The 17,860-nt window shown below is 42.5% G+C and overlaps 2 protein-coding genes across 2 annotated transcripts in view; one reads left to right on the top strand and one right to left on the bottom strand.

The window, feature by feature from the left end:
- Positions 1-17,573, bottom strand: part of LOC117968429 (RING finger protein 122) — a 57,367-nt gene extending 39,794 nt beyond the window's left edge. Inside the window, exons 1-2 of the mRNA XM_059008490.1 lie at positions 17,061-17,573; positions 9,812-9,968 (exon numbers count right to left, since the gene is read on the bottom strand). Of these exons, the coding sequence (XP_058864473.1) occupies positions 9,812-9,968; positions 17,061-17,085 (182 nt within the window). The 5' untranslated portion in view covers positions 17,086-17,573. The remainder of the gene's footprint in view (positions 1-9,811; positions 9,969-17,060) is intronic.
- LOC131706774 (uncharacterized) lies at positions 375-6,279 on the top strand. The gene is made up of 2 exons (XM_059008489.1): positions 375-2,135; positions 5,963-6,279. The coding sequence occupies exons 1-2, from the start codon at positions 1,130-1,132 to the stop codon at positions 5,968-5,970; spliced, it is 1,014 nt and encodes a 337-aa protein (XP_058864472.1). The 5' UTR covers positions 375-1,129; the 3' UTR covers positions 5,971-6,279.
- Positions 17,574-17,860: the final 287 nt, after the last annotated feature.

Here is a 17,860-nt window from a genome sequence, read left to right on the forward strand (position 1 = left end):
TGTCTGGCCTTGTCCTATCCAGGTTCAAATCTAATCTTTCCGATAAGTTTCAGTTCGTCTCTGTTGGGGAGGTAAAAATCAGCATTATCGGAAGTTCCACAGGGCCCCATTGTAGGTCACCTTACTGTTTTCATTATATACCGTTAGCTGACATTATCCACAGACACGGAGTGAACTTCCATTGCTATGCTGATGATACCCAGCTATATTTATACCTAAAACTCCCTAAAACTAGGAATTTCTTCTGCCTGGGTATTATTAGCTACTTGCCTTACAAAAAGGGAGACAAAACAGAACCAGGTAACTACAGACCAATGAGCCTGACTTCTATTATATGTAAACTTATGGAAACTATAATAAGATCCTGTGACAGAAATACAATGAGTTCTGGTGATAAATCTTCCTCCCGACCTGTGAGGGCGCTAAAGAACGGGAGGAGAAGTATCTGGAAGGGCTGGCCTGACAGTTCGTTTCCGGGACCGGAAAGTGGGTCAGCCTGGAAGGAAGCGAGACTCTGTTGTAAGACCGTATTGATTTGACAGGTAAACGAGGGGCAGCTGCAAGTAAAAGGCAGCTGCAACCGTTTACCTAGATATCATGCGGGATTACATATAGGGGCCGGGGTAACGCTGTTCTTTTCCTTCGTTTGGGTTAAACCAAGGACCGAGAAGGACCTAAAAATCTGTTCTGCTCTAAAAGAGCTGTGTGTGTGTGTTTGTGTGCTGGAGTGGCTGAAAACTAACTGTCTGTCTTGTTTCCGAATCACCAGACAGCTAGAACATATCCGGAGCTGTCGCACTGGGCGAACACAAGCCGGATCACCTCCTCACGTACTGTCACAACGTCCTGTGTATTCACTCACCACAATCACGACTGCACGCACCCGAGACGGGTGACCGTATTCTTGTTTCTTTTGTTCAGGACTGTATCCTGTGTTTTGTCAGCCCGAGCTTTACACATCGTTGTGTATTGCCGGGCTTATTATTTTGAGCACTAGACCAGTGCTGGCAAATAAAGCCTATTTTTCCACTGGACTACCGTTGTCTGCTCATTACTCCTGCACCGCATCACTGCTACACAGCTACCCCTCACCACCCACTTTGCCACACGTGGTGTCAGAAACGGGACCATGGACCGCGACGCGCTGGCGGAGCTGCTGCAGGCACTGGAGAGCAGACGGGACGCAGAGGAGAGAAGGAGGGAGGAGCGCTATACAGCGCTCATTGAACGGGTAGGACTGGCCGTGGCTGCGGTAACGACCCCGACTACAACACCGGTGATGTCGCCCCCAAAGGCACGGGCGATGAAGATGTCGGCGGAGGATGACCCGGAGGCGTACTTGGTGGCATTCGAGCGGCTGGCTACCGCGGCGGCTTGGCCGCGGGAGTTCTGGGCCAGCCAATTGGGACCCTGCCTGATTGGGGAGGCTCAGGCAGCTTACCAGGCCATGAGTGACCAGCACGCCACCGAGTATGACCTGGTCAAGCAGGCTATCCTCCGCCGACTCAACATTACTACCGAGACCCACCGGGCGCGGTTTCGGGAGTACCGGAGAGCCCCGGAGACACGCCCCAGGGTGGTTGCGGAGAGGTTGTGCGACCACATGGTGCATTGGCTGACCCCCGGGAAGAAGACCGTCCAGCAGATGGGGGAAGCCATTGTGGTAGAACAGTTCTGCCATGTGGTCGGCGCCGAAACCCAGGCGTGGATACGGCGCCACAACCCCGACACCCTGGAGGAGGCGGTCAAATTGGCCGAAGATTTTGAGGACTCCCTGACCTCTGCCCGGATCGGGATCCTGTCCGCCCCTGCCCTTCGGAGCAGCCGCGCTCTCTCTCCCTCTCCTCCAACATCATCGCCACCACCCCCCTCGTTCCAGGGACCCAGACCTCCCAGAGCACCGACCCCATTGGGCCCCCTTGCCTCCCCCCCATGGAGATCAAGGTTGGCCCCCAGCTGGGGTAGAGGTGCTGCCCCTGCCCCGTTGCCATACCAGCAGCGGGACAGATTTCTAACCCATGCCCCCTCTGTCCCTCCTATCTGTTTTAGGTGCCACCAGCCGGGACATCTGGCCAGGTCATGCCCCGCTGCCATGGAGTGTGACGTGGCCGCGTGCAATTGGGCACCTGAGACTGGTAAGCGTGGGGAAAATGGTCGGGAGGGGCCTTGTCTGATTAATGTGGTGTTAGGGAATGTGAAAACCCACGCATTAGTGGACACAGGGTGTGAGCAAACCTTGATTAGGACAGCTCTCCTGGGCGGTGTGTCGTGGCGGCCACGAGGTCAGGTGGCCATCTCCTGTATCCATGGAGACACGGCGGCATACCCCACATTAAAAGTATATTTATCGGTAGGACCGATAAAACGTCACCTGGTAGTTGGGGTGGCGGAAAGGTTGCCACACCCAGTTATTCTGGGCCGAGACTGGCCAAAATTCAAAGAATTGATGGAAAAAATGGCAGTCTCAGCCACACACGTAAACGTGGCAGAGAAAAAAAAAAAGGAACGGATTGGTGATGTGTTTCCTTTTCACACTGAAATGTTTTCCCCTCTTTTCCGTCCTAGAAAAACGAATAAGGAGAGACGGACCGCAAAATGGGAGGGAGCGTTGTTGAGACAAGGCTGGGGTCTGGTGGGAGAGTGCTGCAATGGTAACAAACGCCAGTCGAAGGGAGTGGGAACGCAGTGTGACCGAGAGAGCGAGGTTACTGGACCGACTAGAGCAGATGTTATTCCAGCCCCTCTCGATGTACCGGACCCGTGGTACTCAAGCGCGGACCTAGTGTGGGGCCAACATAACGACCCGTCACTGGTGCACGCTTGGGGACAGGTCCGGTCCATTGAAGGTAAGGATGTTGACGGCGCTGGGGCGCTAGTATATCCACACTTCAGTATCAAGGGGCAATTACTGTATAGGGTAAACCTAGCCGCGGGCACAGGACAGCCTGTAACACAATTGTTGGTTCCCCCGTCTTGTCGGCTGGAGGTCATGAGGCTGGCGCATGATATCCCTTTTGCGGGGCACCTCGGAGCCGAGAAGACGAGGGAACGGATATTGGCTCGATTCTATTGGGTAGGTCTTCATACTGATGTGTCGAAATATGTAGCCACATGCCCAGACTGCCAGCGAGTAGCGCCGGGTCGAGTGCGCCCCGCCTCTTTGGTCCCACTGCCGATTATTTCCACTCCTTTCGAGCGCATTGCAATGGACATAGTCGGCCCTTTGCTACCTTCTGACTCCGGGTATACGCACATTTTAGTAGTGGTGGATTATGCAACGCGATACCCGGAGGCAGTTCCATTGAGGTCCACTAGTGCCGCTGCAATAGCCACCGAGTTAGCACAGATTATGGCCAGAGTAGGGATCCCCAAGGAGATTTTGACCGATCACGGAACTAATTTTTTGTCCAATACGTTACAGCAGGTGTACAAAATATTAAAAATACGTCCCATCAGGACGTCCGTTTATCATCCACAATCGGACGGTCTGGTGGAACGTTTTAATCAGACCTTAAAGTCGATGCTGAGGCGATTTGTAACACAAGAGCAGAAACATTGGGCATCACTTCTCCCCTACCTCCTTTTTGCAGTGAGAGAAGTGCCGCAGAGTTCAACGGGGTTCTCCCCCTTTGAGCTCCTGTACGGCCGGCAGCCTCGCGGCATTCTCGACCTGCTGAGAGAGGGGTGGGAGGAGCACAAAGGCTCGTCTAAAAATGTGGTGAAGTATGTGCTCCTACTCAGAGATCGCCTGGATTTGGTCGGTCGTTTGGCCCAAGACAACCTCAGATCGGCTCAGCACCGACAAGAGCAGCATTATAACAAAAATGCACGGATTCGAACCTTTCGACCAGGGGACAAGGTAATGCTGCTACTTCCCTCATCAGAGTCAAAACTGTGTGCTAAATGGCAGGGGCCGTATGAGGTGATTCGGGCTATAGGGAAAGTAAATTATGAAATTAGACAGCCCGATCGCCGGAATGAACGTGAAATTTACCACATTAATTTGTTGAAGCCCTGGCAGGCAAGAGAGGTCTTATTTATAGCCCCAGGCAATATGGAGGATGATTTAGGTCCCTGTCCAGAGACCCCGAGCACAAGAGCGATTTCAATGGGGGAACAATTAGTTCCGGATCAGCAAAGAGAGCTGCGTAAGCTTATTGAGGAGTTCAGTGATGTTTTTTCTGATGTGCCCGGCAGGACGAACTTAGTTGAATATGACATTATCTCTCCTCCAGGTGTCACAGTGCGAGAGAGACCGTACCGGATCCCGGAAAGTCGACGAAGTGGCGTTCGCAAAGAGGTATGGGATATGCTCGAGCTTGGAGTGATTGAACCTTCCAGGAGCGAGTGGTGCAGTCCTATTGTAATAGTGGCTAAGAAGGACGGCACCAACCGCTTCTGCGTAGATTTCAGAAAGGTGAATGCTATTGCCAAGTTCGATGCGTATCCCATGCCTCGGGTCGACGAACTTTTAGACAGACTGGGAAAAGCGAGGTTTATTTCCACTCTGGACCTGACGAAGGGATACTGGCAAATCCCTCTAACCCGCAGCTCCAGAGAGAAAACCGCATTTTCAACACCAGAGGGGCTGTTCCACTTTAAAACCATGCCATTTGGGCTACATGGTGCGCCCGCTGCCTTTCAGAGACTGATGGACCAGGTTTTACGCCCACATCATGAATATGCAGCAGCGTATATTGATGACGTGGTGATTTACAGCTCCACCTGGCGAGAGCATTTGGCTAGGGTTGCAGCCGTTCTTCAGTCTCTAAGGGCAGCCCGGCTGACAGCTAACTTGAGGAAATGTGCGTTTGCCAAGACAGAGACTCAATATTTGGGATTTTTAATGGGGAATGGAAGGGTGAGACCTGTGGTCACCAAAATCCAGGCTTTGGTTGATGCGGCGATCCCCAAAACCAAGACTCAGGTGAGGTCACTACTGGGCTTAGCCGGTTATTACCGCCGCTTCATCCCCGAGTACGCCACAGTGGTTAACCCGTTAGTCGACCTCACCAAAAAGAGTGCGCCAAATTTAATTAAATGGTCAGCTGAGTGTCAGGGGGCGTTTGATACGATTAAGCGTAAACTTTGCCAGGCCCCCACTCTTATTACCCCAGATTTCACCAAGAGATTCATCCTCCACACCGACGCCTCGGATGTAGGGTTGGGTGCAGTCTTGTCCCAAAAAGTAGCTGGAGTAGAACACCCGATATTGTACATAAGCAAAAAAATGTTACCTCGGGAACGCAACTACTCCGTAGTCGAAAAAGAGTGTTTAGCCATTAAATGGGCTACTCACTCTTTACGATACTACCTGCTGGGACACTCATTTGATCTTGTCACAGACCACGCCCCACTCAAGTGGTTAAGCACAATGAAGGACAGCAATGCCCGGATAACTCGGTGGTATCTGGCATTGCAGCCCTTCATGTACCATATGGTACACCGTGCGGGGAAAGACCACCAAAATGCGGATTATTTTTCCCGGGAGGGGGGAGCAATGGGAAAGGTAGATTTAGCCGAGTGTTCCTTCGGCTCCACTCTGAGCGGTGGGATATGTGACAGAAATACAATGAGTTCTGGTGATAAATCTTCCTCCCGACCTGTGAGGGCGCTAAAGAACGGGAGGAGAAGTATCTGGAAGGGCTGGCCTGACAGTTCGTTTCCGGGACCGGAAAGTGGGTCAGCCTGGAAGGAAGCGAGACTCTGTTGTAAGACCGTATTGATTTGACAGGTAAACGAGGGGGCAGCTGCAAGTAAAAGGCAGCTGCAACCGTTTACCTAGATATCATGCGGGATTACATATAGGGGCCGGGGTAACGCTGTTCTTTTCCTTTGTTTGGGTTAAACCAAGGACCGAGAAGGACCTAAAAATCTGTTCTGCTCTAAAAGAGCTGTGTGTGTGTGTTTGTGTGCTGGAGTGGCTGAAAACTAACTGTCTGTCTTGTTTCCGAATCACCAGACAGCTAGAACATATCCGGAGCTGTCGCACTGGGCGAACACAAGCCGGATCACCTCCTCACGTACTGTCACAACGTCCTGTGTATTCACTCACCACAATCACGACTGCACGCACCCGAGACGGGTGACCGTATTCTTGTTTCTTTTGTTCAGGACTGTATCCTGTGTTTTGTCAGCCCGAGCTTTACACATCGTTGTGTATTGCCGGGCTTATTATTTTGAGCACTAGACCAGTGCTGGCAAATAAAGCCTATTTTTCCACTGGACTACCGTTGTCTGCTCATTACTCCTGCACCGCATCACTGCTACACAGCTACCCCTCACCACCCACTTTGCCACAGATCCAAAATGGAAAATTACCTATATGGGAACAATATCCTGGGATAGCATAGTTTTAGGAAAGGGAGATCGTGTCTAACTAACCTGCTTGATTTTTTTTGAGGATGCAACATCGACAATGGATAATTGCAAAGCATATGACATGGCTTATTTAGATTTCCAGAAAGCTTTTGACAAAGTGAGTGGTTAACATGTAGAAAACAGAAAGTGTTGATTAGAGGAGAAACCTCAAAATGGAGCGAGGTAACCAGTGGTGTACCACAGGGATCAGTATTAGGTCCTCTGCTATTCCTACTCTACATTAATGATTTAGATTCTGGTATAGTAAGCAAACTTGTTAAATTTGCAAACGACAAAAATAGGAGAAGTGGCAAACACTGTTGCAGCAGCAAAGGTTGTTCAAAATGATCTAGACAGCATTCAGAACTGAGCAGACACATGGCAAATGACATTTAATAGAGAAAAGTGTAAAGTATTGCATGCAGGCAATACAAATGTGCATTATAAATATCATATTGCAGATACTGAAATTGAAGAAGGAATCTATGAAAAAGTTTATGTTTGACTCAGAAATGTCTTCATCTGGACAATGTGGGGAAGCTATAAAAAAAGGCCAACAAAATGCTCGGATGTATTGTGAAAAGTGTTGAATTTAAATCAAGGGAAGTAATGTTAAAACTTTACAATGCATTTGTAAGACCTCACCTAGAATATTGTGTTCAGTTCTGGTCACCTCGTTACAAAAAGGATATTGCTGCTCAATTGTGTTGACACTGAAGGGCATAAGTGCAACAGTGTTCTTGTTATGGGTTGCAAAAGTTTTTTTAGTTATCAATATGGCCGCCAAACCATGTGACCAAAATGTATCATTTTCATATCACCAGTACTTTACGTGAGTCTCTATGGTGATATAAAGTTTCATGACTGTAGTGTATTGCACCTTGGATTTATGCACGAATGTATGAAAATAGAGCCATCGTGAAACGGTTATTTGCACGCCGCGGCCATGTTTTTTAGCGAAAAAGTGTGGATTTTACAAACGGTAGAAAGGACCTGGTCATGAACATGCGTGCCAATTTAGGTGTCGATTGACGTTGCGGTTTAAGACAAGAAAATTGTTGAATATTTGGCGCCAATCCAGCGTAGCGGGCAAAGTAAATGTTCAATCGACCTCGATTGAACATATGTTTTTTATAGGCCATTGCTGCACTATCTGCTGCCATTGTCACAGTTCCACCTTAAGTTGTTTTTAAAGGCAAGAGTTTTGAAAAATTCTCAATTTCCACGAAATCCAATATGGCGGTCGAACCATGTGACTTTTTCATTCGGGGACGCCAGTCTGGTAGTCCAGCCATAGGCATTTACTTACGTATGCGTTTACATAACTCTGCGATGATGTTTGGGAAGAATAATAATAATAATAATCATCACAGCAATAACAATAGGCTTCCCCAGCCTTTGGCTTGGAAGCCAAATTATCCCAGGCTTAAAAGGCATGTCGTTGAATCCATTCAGTCTTGAACAAAGAAGACTACACGTGGATCTGATTCAAGCATTCAAAATCCTAAAAGGTATAGATAATGTTGATCCAGGGGACTTTTTTGTCCTGAAAAAAGAAACCAGGACCAGGGGTCACAAATGGAGATAGATAAAGGGGCATTCAGAACAGAAAATAGGAGGCACTTTTTTTACACAGAGAATTGTGAGGGTATGGAACCAACTCTCCAGTAATGTTGTTGAAGCGGACACCCTGTGATCCTTCAAGAAGCTGCATGATGAGACTCTGGGATCAATAAGCTACTAACAACCAAACGAGCAAGATGGGCTGAATGGCCTCCTCTCGTTTGTAAATTTTATGTTCTTATGTTATGTTCTTATATCAAGCATTGGATGTCACAGAATTTTCTAAGGTTGAATTCAGATAAAACAGCGGTTGTGCTAGTGGGATCACAGAACCAACTAAAAGGAAAGCTGGGACCCTCGACCCTTGCAGTCTCTCATCAAAACTTAAACTAGAAATTAAGAGTTTGGGGGTCATCTTTTGATCCTGATCTCTCATTTGAGACTCATATTAGGGAAGTTACTAAAGTATCTTTTTACCATTTGAGAAATATAGCCAAACTTAGACCAATTATTTCTGTATCTGATGCTGAGAGACTAATGCATGCCTTTGTTTCATCTAGAATTGATTATGGGAATGCATTTTTTCTGGTGTCCCAAAGCATGTGGTATCCCGCTTGCAGCTTGTTCAGAATACCGCCACTAGAATTCTAACTAAAACCAGGAAAAGTGAACATATTACCCCTGTTTTGGCCTCTACGCTGGCTCCTTGTGCCGTATAGAATTGATTAAGATTTTGCTGTTAACTTACAGGGTCAGTAACTCCTGCTGTATCTGGTTATTCCTAGGGTCAACAAAAAGCAACACGGGAGGTAGGGCTTTTTCTTGTAGAGCTTGTAAGAAATCATGGAATGCTCTGCCTTCATTTGTCAGGGAAGCTGGGACCATTACAGTCAAGACTAAAAACGCACTTTTATAAAATGGCTTTCTTATCTTAGTGGGTTTAAATGTAACTTGAAATTGCTGCTTTTGTATTGTGTGTATACTGTTATTTAAATGGTCTGACTGTGGCAGTTTGTATGTGTGAAATGCTATACAAATGCATTGTGGTTTGTTCTTTTTTCTGCTATGTACTGTACAGTGCTTTGTGATACTTTTGTATAAAAAGCAGTAAATAAATGCAATAAATAAATAAAATAAATAAATATGTATTTGGTGGGATATACTGGAACTGGAGTATTCCAGCACCTGACTTTATGAGAACAGGGCGGAAGGCTATCCAGAGACATAGCTCCTCTGGTACCAAATAGCAGACAGTTTCTCGCAGGCTTGGACAGACAGGAGTATTGATTACCTCTCTCCCTGTGGCCCTAGGGCAGTAGCTTGTGCTAACTGACCCTGCACAGTCGAGAGCCGAGACTGTTTGGTGGATGTTTTCCAAGCCCACGGCTTCCAGTCGATCAAGCTCCGTTTTAATGTCTAGTTCAGCAACAAAGACGCTTTGTTTATTTGGTAAGTCATGCAGTCTTTGACACATTTGTGTCTGTCTTTTCTCCATTATATGTGTTTTTTTTTAGAGATTAATGGATTAAATAGATTGCCGAGTGCCTTGGCTTTTATTTCGATTTGATTAAATCGTCCTGTTTGGAGACACCTATTGTTTTACTAGCACATACATGTTTTCCGTTCTATTCGTTTTTTGCTTCTTGCTTTTGAATATGAAAGTGTCCTCAATGCATAAATTATTGTTGATTTATTACTTTTCCGAAATAAGATTAAGAAATCAATTACATGTAACAACAAACAGAGGAAACACACCCCAGGACTGCCTCTAGAATGACCCCTTTGCAAATCTGTAAAGTGTGACATGCGTAAAGGAGCTACCACTATATCTATTAAATAAACAGAAAGGTATTACTGATGTAGACACACAGGGCAGATGGTCATGTACCTGATGAAGAAGCAGCAGAAGATCAAACTGAGTACTAAGATGAAGATCCCTGTTCCGAAGATGACCATGTAAATGTTCGACGGGATGTCCAGGAAGGTGATTGGAGGCATCGTGCACGATTTATTTGAGTAAATCAGCCCCAAACCACAGAAACATCCTAAAAAGAACAGGGGTAGACAGCATTATTTCATGTATTTATCATGTACTGATTAACTGTGATATCAACCTGATGGACCATCTCGTGATACACAACCATTAGCACTACATAGCTGTTTGTGGTGCACCGAATGGTTTGTGAATGAAGAAGTGTCCTTCATTTAATGCTAATTTTAGCTTACCACACAAAATAAAAGTAGCCCACCATGATCATCTCATGTATAGTTCTATATCCACTTTGTTTCAATTTTATTTTTAGAATTGTTTATGTGAACTCTATGCCCCTGTCCACACTATGCATTTAAACCGTATTAGTTGCTTTTAAACCGGCTTAAAAGTGCTAAATACGGTTTGCGTCCACACTACGCAGGGTTTAATATACTCGAAAACTGGACTCAAGACCACCTCAGGGGTAGTCTCGAGTCTGGTTCTAAATTAGATTGCATCAGGTAGTACGGTTTATCAGAAGTGTGGACGCTGAAATACCGAACTACATTTTTTGTCTACCCTCCAATATCCCAAAATGCTTTCTGATATGTTTGGCGAAATACTCAGAACAGGTGCCTGAATTATTTGCTATCAATGTACACTCCGCACTGGGTATTCATTTGTATGTTTAAAAAAAATAAAAAATCTGTCAGGACATCTCTCTTAAACTAGTGGGGAAAACAACAAAAGCACAACATTAAAATTAGGCAACTGCAAAAATGAAAAAAGTAGGATCTGTGATGAAAAATTCACGTAATTTGGCAGCTCTGTTTGTTTGTTTGAAATAAAATTGGCTCAGGCAAGATATGAAGGTAAAAACAAAGATTGTTTTGTAATTAACAGTTTTAATTATGAAACAGAATCTGCTCAATTTGTTAAAAATAAAAACTGAAAACTTCAAGCCCTGCTTTTGTGTGTTCGTATTAACTTTTTCCAAAATACTTGTTTTATTTCTTTTTAGCAATATGGACCTCTATTATCAGAAGTGATGATACTGGAACCTCAGAAAAAATACAAAAACACACATTTGGTTGATATTTTATTTGATGGACTCTGTACAGATTTTAGGGCAGAAGTTAAAACCGTAGGTGTTATATTTGATAGAGACCTCTCTTTCGAAGCACACATTAAAAATGTTACAAAAATTTCCTTTTTGCATATAAGAAATATTGCAAGACGGAGAGGTATTCTCTCCAAGCAGGATGTAGAGAGATTAATGCATGCTTTTATATCCTATAGGATTGATTATTGATGGTATTTTTATTGGGACAAGCCACAACATTATTTCTCGCCTCCAACCTGTACAAAATACTCGGGTCAAGAGGCGAAAGCATATCACCCTCGTGCTGGCATCCTCGCATTGGCTCCCTGTTAGTTGCAGAATAGATTTTAAGGTGTTGCTGTTAACTTAAGGCTTTAAATGGTCTTGCTCCTCTATACCTTAAAGATCTTTTGGAACCCTATGTCTCTAATCGCCTGCTCCGATCACTGGATGCTGGGTTACTGTCTGTACCTATTATCCAGAAAAAATCTCATGTGGTAGATCTTTTAGTTATATGGTACCTAAATTATGGAACAACTTGCCTATCGCAATTAGAGAAGCCCCTTCAGCTGATGCCTTCAAAACCATAATAAAACCAATTTTTATAGCCTGGCATTCTCCTCTAGATGAGCTGATAGTATCTTGTCTCCATATTCCCACTCTTTTTAAAACAAGATTAAAAAGATGTTTTTATAATATAGCTAGTGTTCCACGTTTTCGGTTTTTATCTTTGAAAATAAAATCTGGGAATGTTTTTTTGTTTATTTTACATATATTAAAAGTAGGGCTAAAAATCAGTAAAAAATTGTTTTTAATAGAAACATCGGTAAAAAATCAGGGGGGAAAAAATCTCAGTATACACACTTTACATGTGAAACATGATGAGTAGCAGTTCTGGTTTCTAATCAATAATGTCCCTGGCATTTATGATGAGCAGAATCTGTGCAAGTCAAAGTCACGGATTCTCAAGTTAGCTGGTACTTTGCAAACGTTTGGGCAATCGCTGTGCTGACTTAAATAGTATCCTCAGAAGGTATGAACATGACATCAGCACAAAACAGGCCAGGTTTATTTGCCTTAAAATCATAAAAAGAAAAGAAAATTGACAGAACTGGGTGCTGCACGCCATCGGGAGAATCGTCAAAAATCACACTGGACATTCCTATCATTTACCAACTAAAGCATCACCAAATATTTAGCTGATGGACAGACAGTACTGTCGCACAAAGTCACCAATACATACCTCTCTGCAATAAACAGTGGCTGTCCAGCAAAGCACAGCACTCTGACAAACTCATTAACACAGTCATTCTGTGCTTTCTTTTTATTAAAGTTAAAAATTGTAATTATTCGGTTAAATTTGGAATAAACCGCAAACGTGGAACACTAAATATAGCTTATATATTTACCCCCCTTTTTTCTTTTTTTTTACATGTTTTGTTTTTATTCTGTTCTTTTTTACTGCTTTGTGACAGGATGACAGAGGTTGAGACTCAGAGACAGTTTGAAAGTTCAAAATAAACCTTTTTAATAATCAAAAAATACAAAATAAACAGGCACAAGGGCCAAACAAAAAGGTTTCAAACAGAAAATACACACAAAACAAAACTTACAAATAAAGCTTCCAGGCTGGGCGTTGCCTTCACTGGTTTCAAAAACAAAAACACAGCACACACAAAAACACTCTTCCTCTCCTTCTAGAACTCTCTCTCTAATGGGAGGCTGAGGCCTCCTTTTATGCCAGGTGACTGGGTCCTTAATAGAATAATTAACTGATTGGTCCCCCCTGACGCAATCAACCTGGGCAGGGAGGAGAATTTAACTCCATCCCTACCAGTATTGCCAAGGGCAGAGCCCTGCTCTGCCACATGCTTATTGTTGTTTTTGTAATACATACTGTTTTTATCCTTGGAAAATGCTTTGTGGCGACCTGTCGTGGAAGGTGCCGTCCTTCAGGGTTTTGTTATTGTTTTGTTTCTAAAATATTTTTAATATTTTATTTATTTTTGTTATTTCAGAATAAAACGGCGCACGCACCATTGCACCGTACCTGCAGTGTTTCTTTGTTTTTTTCCTGCATTCTGGCCTGCCGTCACCACATCGGCTGCCCCATCACACGTGGAGTCCTGCGCGGGATTGCAGCGCCTCCAGGACCCAGGCCAGAAAAATGTAACCCCATATCATATGGGAGATACTGAAATTGAAGAAGGGAACTATGAAAAAGACCTAGGAGTTTATGTTGACTCAGAAATGTCTTCATCTAGACAATGTGGGGAAGCTATAAAAAAAAAGGCCAACAAGATGCTTGGATATATTGTGAGAAGTTTTGAATTTAAATAAAGGGAAGTAAAACTTTACAATGCATTAGTAAGACCTCACCTAGAATACTGTGTTAAGTTCTGGTCACCTCGTTACAAAAAGGATATTGCTGCTCTAGAAAGAGTGCAAAGAAGAGCAACCAGAATTATCCCGGGTTTAACAGGCATGTCGTATGCAGACAGGCTAAAAGAATTGAATTTATTCAGTCTTGAACAAAGAAGACTACGCGGCGATCTGATTCAAACATTCAAAATCCTAAAAGGTATAGACAATGTCGACCCAGGGGACTTCTTTGACTTGAAAAAAGAAACAAGGACTAGGGGTCACAAATGGAGATTAGATAAAGGGGCATTCAGAACAGAAAATAGGAGGCACTTTTTTACACAGAGAATTGTGAGGGTTCAATTGGCCATTCTAAATTTATTTAAAAAAAAATCCTCAACAGCCAATCAGCATGCAGAATCCAAACATTCTATTTTATAAATTAAGATTATAGCTGGAGATTTGTAGCTTCGATTGTGGTGGGACCTCAACATCAGGGATGTGCTGTAGAATCACAGATTATTAAGTCACATAAACCAATTTAAAAATAAAAGTCTGTTTTTTTTTCCTCTCTGCAAATTTAAACTAGAAACGTTCATTAAAACTCCAATTTTAAAATAACTTTGCTCACAGAAACAGGCCCATCCATCACATTAAAACAAAGAAAGGGAAGTCTACGGTTATTCTTAGTATTATAGTGATTTTTTATGTGCTTATTTTTCAGTCAGCTATACTGTTTATTGTGTGGTCCGCTGAAATAAACAAAGAATTCAGGTGATATGCAAACAAAAAAGTATGAGATCCACTGCTCTAGAAGCTGCATGTAACATCAGACAGACAGCAGCCACAAACCGCCGGCGCAGCAAGCTCTGAGATATGAGAACGTAGCAAGGTGACATTTGCGTAGAACTTTCTGAAGGGACCCCTAAACCGGTTACTAAGCAACCCAGTTCAAAACTTTTAGTATGTCAGTTAATATGCCACAATAAACTGTCAGCAAAATATAGTATTAAGAACAAAGAATTAATTTAAAAAATTTAACAGGAAAACACACACGTTATTGAAATAATATTTTATAAACAGTCAGGGAATATCCATCATTAATTAATTTATTAAAAAACATAGTATTATACCTTTTGACGTAGCGCCGTAGCACTGCCTCCAAAATAGTAGCTGCTACGGCCAAATCGTACACATTGGCATCTCTGTAGGGTATGACAGTAAGGACCCCAATGGTGTTCTTCACAGTGCCATTTAACGCTCCAGCCATGCTGTTCTTAAATTAACCATCTTGAGAATACATTAACCATACTGTTAATTAACCAGTGAATTATTTCCTGAATGGCACCTCATACTAACTTAATGTGCTTCACGTTATTTTATTTATTTGCTTATTTATTTTTTAATAAAAGGTTACTTATGTTATCTTTTGGGTAAGAAACTGTATCTGCACAATAACTGTAGATAAAGCATTCCATACTGGAAACCACATGTTCATTATTAATGATTCTGAGTTATCACTGACATAAGCCAACAGGATGTTGTTCAGGGCTCTACGCTAAACTGTTTTTTTAGGCGCATATGTGCACCCAAGTTAAATATAGGTGCACACTGAAAGATTTAGGGGCATAAAAAAAATAAAATACAATTTTGCTCAAATTTATTGTTGAATATCTACAAATCTTTTTTCCTCCTTTCTTACATAACACTTAGCACTAATACTTTTGCATCAACAAAATATAATTGTTTTTAACTGCCTGGTAGCATCTTCCTCAGAACGTGCTACTTGACTGTTTTATGGCAGGCTGCATGGTAGTGGGATGGTCTGGCTGACGTTTCTGGATGTATGCATCTATGCACATTACATGCCGTTTTGACCACAGTGTTTTAATATATTTCGCTTCTGAACTTCTGGCTCCCTATTAAGAATGCATGCCATCAGTTCCTCTGCATTCTGACAAAACATGTAAAACATGGCTTTTTTAACACTGTCAAACTTAAGCCAGTGAAAATCTTTTAGCCACTGTTGGTTGAACTTGTATGTTCTTTTGCTACTCGTCGTCAACTGTGAACACACTGTATCTAAGTAACCAAGCCCTTTTCGAAGTTCCCTGTTCGCTTAATTCTTCTGACATACTTTCATTGTTCATTTCTTGTAAAGACGCCGACATATCTATCACATCAAAATAATTTGCCATTTTCCTCATCTTGGTTTGACAAGTTTTCAAACTGTCTGGAAACGAGTAGCTGTCGCACTGATAAATCAGTTAAATTGGCAGGGTATGGGATTTGTAGTTTTTAATGTGTGATTAAGTAAGAAATAACCCATGACAGGGTGTGTGGTAAAACAATTCTTACTGCATGGCCTGCGGCCTTGTGTCTTCAGCCACCCAGGAAGTGCGATAAGAATCGTCTTACTGCACACCCTGAAGTGGGTTATTTCGCTTATAAAATGGCTATTTTTTTTGGAAAATAATTACATAAACTAGCTTTTTTTAAAGGAAAAAAATTAAATGTATTATGTATCCTTCCACTGAAAAAAGAAAATAGTCCATGAATTCATATATTTTGTACTTTCTTTATTTGCCATGCACATTGCATTGAACATTCCCATTTATAGTATAATTTCAGACAAAATGGTATTTGGGAATTGAAAGCAGACTGATTTCCCACATCTGAGGGAGGATTCACTGAACAGCCACACACTGCACTGGCACGTGATATCGAGGGAGGAGCTTCCAAGGGTTTTTTTTTGTGCGTGTAGGAAATGATCCTACTCAGGTTTTGCGGTCTTCAAGAGAAACTGACCAACAATTTCAGAGGCTGTTTTCATACCGATGGCCGGTAACCGACATAATTTCCCTAGATTGTAAACCAGCATTAGATGGTATGTGGACTAAACGACTTCCATGTCAATTTGTGCAGTCCTTCTCGTCCGCGGCGAGCACAACAGAATTCTATGCCAAACCCGACCTTGTTTAAAAGCACAACGGTTATGTCAGAAGAGACCAGGAGAGATTTTATTTTTGTTTTAAATATGTTTCTGAAATCGGAGGGTAGTGGTGAGATGTATCTGTCTCATTTAAACATTGCATACTCACTAGTCAGTTTTATAAGGCAATATTTAGTTTTATATATATATATAGTATATTCAATAAATATATAACATTTAAATAAATAAACAAAATTCATTCAAAAGTTGTGCATGCTGGGGAGGCCAAATCTAGACTGATCCTCAGAGCCAGCATTGCATGATAATATAAATATAAGTTTATATAATATACTGTTAATTAGAATTAATACAGATTCAAAGATAGAAGTAAAAATTATGTCACAATATATAAAACACCATTACATCATGTAAGAATAAATCATGGATTTGAATATAAACAATAACAAGTAGTTGTCATGCCGTCAAAAACCTATAAATACCTCCAATGTTTTGATTTAAACACAGGCTCCCTTGAGAAAGATATGTACAACATATCGAAACGTCGGGCAGCTGGCTCTTTGAGTTAATAGATAGATAGACAGACAGACAGACAGTATATTGCTTTGCAAGCAAGCTGGTATAATTTAGAATGCTTCTCCCTACGCCCCGTCAAAACAATGAATTGACGCAGTTAACACAATATACATTAGAACAAATAAATGCATTTTAACCCAAAAACTATTATAGAAAAAAGAAAGAAATCTACTTACCGTTACACCACTGGAATGGGTGCATCAATAAACCAGGGGCAGTTCTTAACGGGAGAATATTTGTTTGAAGACCCCCTGCACGTCGTGACAACAACAAAACCACAGCTCTTATTGTTCCTACACCCACAGCCGTGCCGCAATATCTGACAGTCCACTCTATCTTTTCTCTTTGGTAGATTTCAGCAAAATATATCTACGGTAGATCTATATATATTCCAGTACCAGTACTGTAGTCCTCTGTACGAAATTTTATTTTGTGTGTGTGTGTGTGTAAAGACGCAATCCTTGTTAAACGCTAAATTGTGACGAAGAAATGGTGTGCTTTATGTTTTGCAATAATCCATCGCCTTATAAATCGACTTTTGGGTAATATTAGCAATATAGCTCCATTTTTAATGTCTCGTAAATGTTTTTTCGCCCACGAAATCTGCTATTCGTTAATCACACAACATATCATCCATTCGCTTCTTCCAATGTGTGGCTTGCTGAAATTCTCTCATATCTGCACACGCCTACTGCAAGATGAATGACGCGCCCCCAACCAATCTCGGTCAGCCGCCTCCTCAGTTGATCCTAATCAAATTAGTCATTCTTTTAATATACAGCAACTAACAACAGGATAAGACTACGTCGAGTTCCAATGAAAACAATTGTGCTAGTAGTACAGCACTTCAAGCCTATAGTTCTCTTGTCCAACACTGCCGATATTGACAACAGAACTGGCAGAAGGCACGTGTGTGGGGTGTCGTGTAAAAAAAAAAAAAGTTACTATTTTAACATGTCTTTTTTTCCAGATTTAA

The sequence above is a fragment of the Acipenser ruthenus genome, chromosome 37, assembly GCF_902713425.1.
Source record: "Acipenser ruthenus chromosome 37, fAciRut3.2 maternal haplotype, whole genome shotgun sequence".
NCBI classification, from domain to species: domain Eukaryota; kingdom Metazoa; phylum Chordata; class Actinopteri; order Acipenseriformes; family Acipenseridae; genus Acipenser; species Acipenser ruthenus.

Coding starts and splice junctions, on each gene's coding strand:
- LOC131706774 (XM_059008489.1), top strand. CDS start 1,130: ATGGACCGCGACGCGCTGGCGGAGCTGCTGCAGGCACTGGAGAGCAGA.